Source organism: Cupressus sempervirens, chromosome 10 (assembly GCF_028749045.1).
Source record: "Cupressus sempervirens isolate cs-2001-9-10 chromosome 10, ASM2874904v1, whole genome shotgun sequence".
NCBI lineage: Eukaryota > Viridiplantae > Streptophyta > Pinopsida > Cupressales > Cupressaceae > Cupressus > Cupressus sempervirens.
Window position 1 is genome coordinate 61,009,431 of NC_143127.1, and position 8,781 is coordinate 61,018,211.

The 8,781-nt window shown below is 37.2% G+C and overlaps 1 protein-coding gene and 1 long non-coding RNA gene across 2 annotated transcripts; both read left to right on the forward strand.

Annotated features, from left to right (window-relative positions):
• Positions 1 to 315: 315 nt before the first annotated feature.
• On the forward strand, positions 316 to 2,367 carry LOC149532560 (uncharacterized). The gene has a single exon (XM_089803893.1). It carries the CDS (start codon positions 1,083 to 1,085, stop codon positions 2,046 to 2,048), a length of 966 nt encoding a protein of 321 aa, XP_089660019.1. The 5' UTR covers positions 316 to 1,082; the 3' UTR covers positions 2,049 to 2,367.
• A 2,469-nt stretch (positions 2,368 to 4,836) lies between these two features.
• On the forward strand, positions 4,837 to 7,107 carry LOC149532561 (uncharacterized). The gene is made up of 2 exons (XR_016356820.1): positions 4,837 to 6,362; positions 6,561 to 7,107. It is a non-coding gene; the product is annotated as an uncharacterized LOC149532561 (long non-coding RNA).
• Positions 7,108 to 8,781: the final 1,674 nt, after the last annotated feature.

Below are 8,781 nucleotides of genomic sequence, written 5' to 3' on the forward strand. Positions count from 1 at the left end.
TGAATTTTTGATGAATAGTCCATTTCTATTAATAAAGTAATATACTTGTTACATATTCAATGTTACATATTCAACACAATACCAACGAAGGGATCATTATCCAAAAAATCCTTGAATTTGCACTGCTAGTGTGAATTTTTCACTATCAACATTTCAAATCATAATTACGAACTTTTATTTTTAGAAATAAAATACTATTGATTTAATGATAACAAAACCTTGATTTAGAACATGAGACGCTCTTCCTCTAGAGGATAGGTAGTGACCTCATAGCATATTTCTAGGTCCCTCATACAGCATATTTGTAGATGGGACCTAGAAATATGCTATGATGTCACGACCTAAATTGATATCAGGCTCAAAACTTATCACTTGCCCATACGTAGGTTTCACGGTCTCAATTCAATCTCCCGCGACACGGACAAATCCTGGTCAAATTGAAGTATAGTCATCTGAAATCTTATAAAATTGTCAAGATTGCTTCGATCCTGGTGAGAATCGAAGTTTTCCGCAAGTATGAACACATGAATTTGTCTCCCAGAACAGCGATTGGGTAGGCGAGTGGAGATTTGGCAGAAAAATCCACATCACACGCAAAGAATTTTCCAGCGGGCATAGACATTGAAGCCCACCCATCGGAATCAGAAGTGGACCCCTTCATGACTTTTCAAATGTCTTAACCAAACCCGTCCTGACAATAATTGCTGTCTGGATGTGCTCAATGCAATGTAAAATACCCTCCACTCCCCCGCGTGGTGAAGAAATTTGTAGACGAGGGGGTAATTTTAAATTGTAATTCCTAAACATTAGTAGATTGCGGACTCATAACGGATTGGTACTAATTAGTTTGCCTCGATTTGGATTCCGCAGGGATGATCAAAGTCTAGGATTTTGATCGAGATAGCATAATAAGATTCTTCTTCTCCTTCGGTTTCTGCAACGAAATCTTCAACAAATGTGCTGGTTCCTGAATGGGCCCAAGTTCGAGTCGCAGTTCTAGTGTTTTTGGCAAATCTGCTTGACTGGGTACTTGATCGAGTCCTCCAGATCTGAAATTGCAGTCTGACTGAGTGACCATATGCATGGCACTTATGTCCCGGTCAATGGACGGAACGGGCAGTAGCAGGGGAAACAGGAATAACAACAATAGCAGCAACATTCCGTTGGGGATCAACAGGCATAGTAACAAGATCAACAAGCCGCTCAAGCGCAGCGGCAGTGGCGGAGCAGCGGCTCTGCCTTTGCAGCAGGCCAGCAAGCAACCTCCGCCGCCTCCGGTTTACAACATCAACAAGAATGATTTCCGTAACGTTGTGCAGCGATTGACGGGATCGCCGCTGCCGGAGCGCTACGATCCGCCACCGCCACCGATTCTTCCAGCCCCTGCACCTGCGCCTCCGCCACAAAACCCTAAACCGCCCAATTCGAGGCTGCACAGAATTCGCCCGCCGCCCTTGAGTGCCCTAAACCCTAGCTCTGGGCCGCCTCAGCCGATGCTCAGATCGCCGCAGTTTATGAACTCTATGTCGCCCTTCATGTCTCCGCTTCCGCCATTAACCCCAAACGACGCCGTTTGGGCAGGAAATGTAGTCATGGAGAGTCCGGTCAGTCGCTACATGAAGTATTTGCAGGACCAGGACAACATGGCAGGCGGAGGCGGTGGCGGCGGAGGGTATAATCAGCCGTCGCCACAGATGCGCTACGGCGCTTCTCATCCTGGTCTTCTGCCATCTCCTCGCCGGCCTCCTCCGCCTTTGCCTTTGCCTTCGCCTACCTCGCAGTTCCTTCTGCCCTCGCCGTTACCCTCGCCGGGATCATTTTTGAACCTCCCTTCGCCAGGGCTTTTTCCTATGAATTTCTTCACACAGTCGCCTTCCGGGCAGTTTGGATTCCCCGGCGGAGCGCCCTCGCTGCCACAGTCACCGTTGCCCTCGCCCGGGATGATGTTTTCGTTGCAGTCTCCTCCAGGTGGTTCGTTTCGGCTGCCTAGTCCCCGTTGGAGAGACGATAGATCCTTCAGCTTTCCAGATCCAGACCGCCGCCAATAACACTACCCTTCTCTGCAATTCGAGAGTTTCTCAATGAAGCGATCATTGAACAACCAACTGCAAATTTAGTTGTGCCGAACCGTCCTTTATGCTGTAACAAAACTTTGGGGCCGCTGTGAGGGAGAGAGTAATTCAAGTCTGCACAGCTGCCAGAATTCGAAGGATTCGTGGGGGAACATTGCTCATCTTTTCTTCTCTTGTCATGAACACAGAGCATGATGTAATATAAAGTACAATTTTTAACGGGTTTAAATGCTAGAGCCGATTCTTTTGCCTGGATGTAATCTTATTACAATATATGCTTATGAATTTTGCAAAAGACTTCCTGTTTTGCATTTGATCTCTTAAATCGCACAGGTACGGTGTTTTTTTTCCCTTTCCTTCATTTGAGAACTCTAGGTTTGATTCTAGCTGCAGTTTGTAAAACGAATGGTGGACTGAATCGAGCCATAAGCTATCATAGTTTTTGTCGTAATTGATCAGTTAAAACTGAATTTATGCAATTTCTCAAAATTCAAGTACTTTGGACAGTCGATTCGACATTCTATCTATTTTCCTACGGACAATTATAGTTGAATGCTGCACCTACAACAGAAATTTTAAAATTTCTTAGTGGTCAATACAGGAAACACTGGAAAACTAGAGGTATACTGACAAGTTCTAGGGAAGAGTGTTTTTGTTAGCTTACTCAACTATTCTTGCCATGTAGAGAAAATATCCCATATTTTTATATTAATTTGATTTTCTTTCATGGCATGGGCGTTGAAGATTCAGTAGAGTCTGTGACAAGGTATTACTAAACTACTAATTATTAAGCTGGATTCGGTAATAGAAATAAATCTTTTTGCACGTTTTTCATTCTTTTGCGCATACATTTGTGTTAAAAAATTGATTCCTGGAAACCTTCAGATATTGTAGTTGGTAATATAAGAAAACATAAGTTCTAGAAATTGCGGGTCTGGGGGGGTGCAGATGAAATATGAAAACATTGAGTATAGTTTTTGAGGAATCAGGGGGATGACATTGAAGACTTAAGCAGCAGAATTTAGAACTATAATATCTAATGTCAAGCATTCTGCTCCTCAGGAAGGGCACAGTACGGCACCCCAATCGTTTCTCAGTTTGTCAGAAATGTTTTCATCCTACGACACCATAAATGCTTGCAGACTGTGTTTGATGCATTTACGTTTTGCTTTAACAGTAAATTGACACCAGAAGTCCAGAGGGCCTGCAACACTTGATTTTAGATTTTGTTGTACTTGTATCTCATTCATGCATAGATGCAAGACTTATTTTGGAATGGAGCATGGCACTCCGTGGAAGTCAATTAAACTGCTTTACAGGATTTAAGGATAATTACTACTTCTCATTAACTAGCAAGATGAAAGCCACCCTAATATTTATTCCATTCTCTCCTGACCAAAGAGTGATGTTCATATCTGCAAACCTTGTACAAATCTCACCCTGGGAACCAATGGATTTGCATATAGGAAAATGTATAAAATTGTGTAGAAGTATCTGTACTTAGAGACCAAGGCAATGGCCCCCCTGTTTTGGTCCCATGGTTGACTATTCTATAACATTCATTGACCAATCAAAGCAAAACATGGATAAACTTAAATCTACAGACTATATTGTATGGCAATTCCCTCTCCCCCGGTACTGGAGGAGGAGAGATGACTCCCCCTGCCTTTTGTTTTTTGGGATGAAGTTGGGATCAAGTGTAGATTTCAAACTGGATATGTTTTTTGTCATTATGTATACACAACGTGTATGTGCATTATGCATGCTATGCGGATGATATGCTTGTTTTAAGATTGAAATGTAAAACAAACTAAAATTGTTATGTTGTAATTCTTCCATAATTGAAATGCCTCCTGTTGTTGGATTAGTTTCTTTAGCATATCTCTGCTCCTCCTGACCTTGTGTTGTAGCTTATATTGGGGCACATAATGCAGTAAGTATTTAATTGTCATCTATTCTCTATACAGTACTCTAATTTTTCCCGATGGTTTCATCTTTTCTGATGTATCATATATGTGTCTCCTTAAAATGAACCGACTGGAAAGCTTTGAGGATCATTGACATGTTGTGGTACCTCAAAATTAAAATATCATAGTGGAAGAAATGTTGTGGTACCTCAAAATTAAAATATCATAGTGGAAGAGTTCATTACTGTACAGAACAATTTAGTATTATTGTACTCATCTTGTACAATGCGTATTTCTTCTATTGGATCAGAGTTCAAGTTCCTTTTTGGAACTTGATGGCTGTAGGTTAATGTTGACATTGCCGATCCAGGCGTAAGCAGTTGGTATTAGAATTTCAAAATTTTGGGAAGTGTAAAGTTACTTCATTAGGAATGTATACAAGCAAGATACTGCATATTTGATGAAATTTTATGCTTGAAATTTGAAACAAACTAAAATTGTTAATTGAAATGCCTCCTGTTGTTGGATTAATTTCTTTAGCATACCTCTGCTCCTGCTGACCTTATGTTTGTAGCTTCTATTGGGGCACATAATGCATTAAGTTTTTAATTGTCCTCTACTCTCTATGCAGTACTCTACTTTTTCATGACGTCTTCATCTTTTCTGATGTATCATATATGTGTCTCCTTAAAATGTACCGACTGGAAAGCTTTTAGGATCACTGACATGTGGTGGTACCTCAAAATTAAAAAATCAGTGGAAGATTTCGTTACTGTATAGCACAAATTAGAATTTTGGTACTCTCTTCATCTTCTACAATGTGTATTTCTCGATAGTGGAATTTCTTTACTTACAGTTGCTAAGAGTTCGAGCTCCTTTGTGGAACTTGACGGCTGTAGGTTAATGTTTAGATTGCTGATCAAGGTGTCAATTGGTATTAGAATTTCAAAATTTTGGAAAGCGTGAAGTTACTTCATTAGGATTGTATACAAGCAAGAAACTACTTATTTGACAAAACTGTCGTAAACAGCCAAAAACCTGTGGGTTGTCAATTGCAATGAGAAGCACTTCCTTTTAGGGCAAAGCATAGTAATGAGAATTGCGACAATTCACATGATTCACGCGATTTGATTCAAGCCAAACGATTTTTTGTGAATTGGTGAATCGAATCAACGATAAAGGGTTTATGAAATAAGTTAGTCACTAAATTTCAAGGGTTTTTTAAATTTGCGGAGTCGTGGCCGATTCAATTCCGATTCATGGCTGATTCGCGATTCGATTCGGCCTTGTTGATTCCGATTCTAATTACTTTGGGGCAAAGCCAAGAATCTGTGGCTTGTAAATTGCAGTCAGAACTCATTTGGGACATCTGTACCTTCAGAGTCATGATAAGAAAACAGGTTGGCCGATTTTGTTTCCTTGGATGTCGCTAACTATTTAACTTCTAAGACTTGAACTCATGCATATTTCTGTCAGAATCCCAGGATGGCATTGTTTAGCATTCATATAATTATTAATTAATATTTGCTAACATTTGTGACTAGTTGCACCTGTATATCATTTATTTTTAACTTTGAAGTATATTATCAAATTTTTAATAATGCAAGCATGTTAGGGCACACGTCTGTTAGCTAGTGGTAGTAGTGCACATATGATGGACTTGCACAGGTTGAAATCTTGGGGACTGATTTCCTGGAGAGAAAATTGCCATGTAAATGTGGTTCTTTACAATGAGGGGACTCATGCTATATAAATCTTATTAAATTTATATTATTAATTTAGAGTTAGCAGAATATGCTGTCAGTAATTTGAATTATTAATTTATAAGTATATCTCCAGTGAATCAAATAGGGTTATATTTAAAGATGTTGATTTATGTCAGAAGATGAGAATTATATTTTGTGTTAAAAGTTACCGGATTTGAACTTGGGGGTTGCTATTTGTCATGGCTGTGTAATAGTACTTTCTTTTACCTCATTGGGAATGCATTTAATTGTAAAGAGAAGATAATAACGGTCCTCTTTCCAAAATGGTCTGCCTATTGATTGAGGGCTAACTGAATGCTGGTGGATAAGTGGTGGTTATTTTTCTGAAATCATTACATTAGTTGTTTCAATGGTTGCATAAACTAGACAGCGGCTGCTGTTATTTTTCCAAAATGGGAATGCATTTAATCATAAAGTGAAGATATTAATGGTCGTCTTTCCAAAATGGTCTGCCTACTGATTGAAAGCTAATTGAATGCTGGTTGATAAGTGGTTGTTATTTTCCTGAAATCATTATATTTCTTGTTTCAGTGGTTGCTCAAACTAGATCAGAGGATTGGTCTGCAGATATCCCTTATTTGAATAAAGGGATCCCAGGAAGCATATGTTTCATATAAGTTTGTGTTTTATGTGTTGTTATATATAACGATTATTCTACTTTTGTTCTGCAGGCAGAAACCCTGTTGTCATCTAATTTTTTGTTGTTAATGTTGTTATATATGTAATGATTATTCTGCAGGCAGAAACTAAGTTGTCATATTAAGTTGTGTTTTATATGTTGTTAAATATAATGATATTCTACTTTTGTTCTGCAGGCAGAAACTAAGTTGATCTTTGTGCTTGCACAAGCCAACTTAGCATCAGGGCTCTTCTGGCAACGTCTATACAGCCACGAAAATGCACTTTCATACGAAGGATAGGACTTAGTTAATTTTTTAAAAAGTTAGAAAAAGCAATGTAAAGAAAGTGCATTTTCGTGGCTGTATAGCCACCGGCCTTCTGGAGCACCTCCAGTTTGCCAGTTAGATTTTTTTTGAATATCCCACGTCGGTGGCAAAACTCTTGAATTGTTTTGCAGTTGTGCAATCGATTTACCTTATCATTTCCTAGCTCTTGGCATTGATCAACCAATGTTTACATTTGTATGCATCCTCTCGATGCTTGACCATCTGTTTCACATGTTTGTATGAGCAACAACTATTAGTTCTAGTACATTTGACATTTGGTTTAAAGATCTACTTTGCATCACTGTCTGTACTTGACACAATCACATTGAAATTCATCTATCATGTCTCTTAGTACAATCAGTACAAGTGTTTCATTCCCCAGCTACAATGATCAACATTCTAATGATTTCCTGTATTCTGAGCACTTGCGTGTGTCCTCAATTGATGACCATCTAACCAAATACTTTAAACAAGAGTTACAAACACTTTGATAGGCAATTCGTCTGTAACTTAGTTGCAATTTAAACATCAAAACTTATGGAAGTTCTCACCATAAAAATAAAATTTTAGTGCCTTTTTCCCTATTTTACATATTTGATAGGTTTTAAGCACCACTTTTCAAGCTCTCATAATAAATACTGTATGAAGATTCATAAAAATTTACACTGTCTACCATGGTGGATAAGATGGGGAATCTCTAGTCATATATCGTTACATACGAAATTAAAATAATACAGTAACATTCTAACCGCTCAATGAATAATATAAACCTTTGCAATAATAATATACATTTATATAACCACTCTTTTTCAATCATTTGATTAATATGATATGAAAGCAAATGATTAAAAAATATTACAAACTATTAATCAGAAATAATTAAACTAACCCAACAACATAAATTGGCAAATCCAGTAACAATATTTTTTTAATGGATATGAAGTGACAATGGATTAAAAAAACAAATAGTTAGATTCCTTTAAAGCAACCTGATGTTTGAAGAAAACAACTGCAATCTAGAATTAGCACCTTCTCAACAAAATAATTTGTTTGATTACAAATTGTTTTAATTCTCCCATTTAATACTACTTTAAGAGTGGCAGTTAGTAGACTATATCATGGATATAAAATATTGATATTTGGTGGCGTAAGAATTTGGACCTAAAATGTAAAATATATACTACGTTTCCAGCGGGTACACGTGAATGCAAGAAAGGATATAAAATTTCATATACACTTGTATTTTGTCTTGCAAAACATCATCGTAGTATAAATTGAAGATATTCATTGACCAAAATGCCTTCTCTGCTACACTTTTATACGCCACTAGGAGAAAGGTTGTTGACAAATTGAATTTTGGGATTTGATTGTGGCGAATCATTGCAGTTGAAACTCGCTGCTGCACAATTGGACTTGAAACTCCTCGTATTATGATTATTTTTAACTTTTTTTCATTATTATTATCAGCGGTTTTCCTTTTTGTTGCATGCTAAAGTTGAAATTTGTGCTTTCAAGTATCGTATTTTATTTGAGTTTAATTTGTAAATTTAGGGTATACATATAAGAATTAATTACTTCAAAGGATAGGGTTAGTAGAGTTAGGGTTGATTATAATCATAAATGTGATTAAAGAATGAAGTAAGAAAAATGAATGAGTATTAAGACTTCAGATTGACAATAAATAAATATGTAATCATTTGGTTTATAGTTAAGCAATTAAACAATTTTACATTTAGAAATTAGCTTGGTGAGGTCAAGACTAGTTTTAATCATTGAATGAAATAATTGAAGTCATTAATAATTTGGTAATAATGTAAATTAATTGTATATAGTTAGATATTGCAAATGTAAGTGTGAACTAAATGGTGCTTACAAATATCTTTTAAAATCTAATAAATTAGACGGTCAAGACCTCTTCAATCAAATCCATAGTTGAACTAGCTTTGAACCAATCAAAACTTCTTCAATCAAATCCATAGTTGAACTAGCTTTAAATCGACCTTGGAAAATAACAATCAAACATGCAAGAGGCCAAGGATGATGAGCTCTAATGTTTTTCATTCTACACTAAATTCCTTTTAATTCCTTT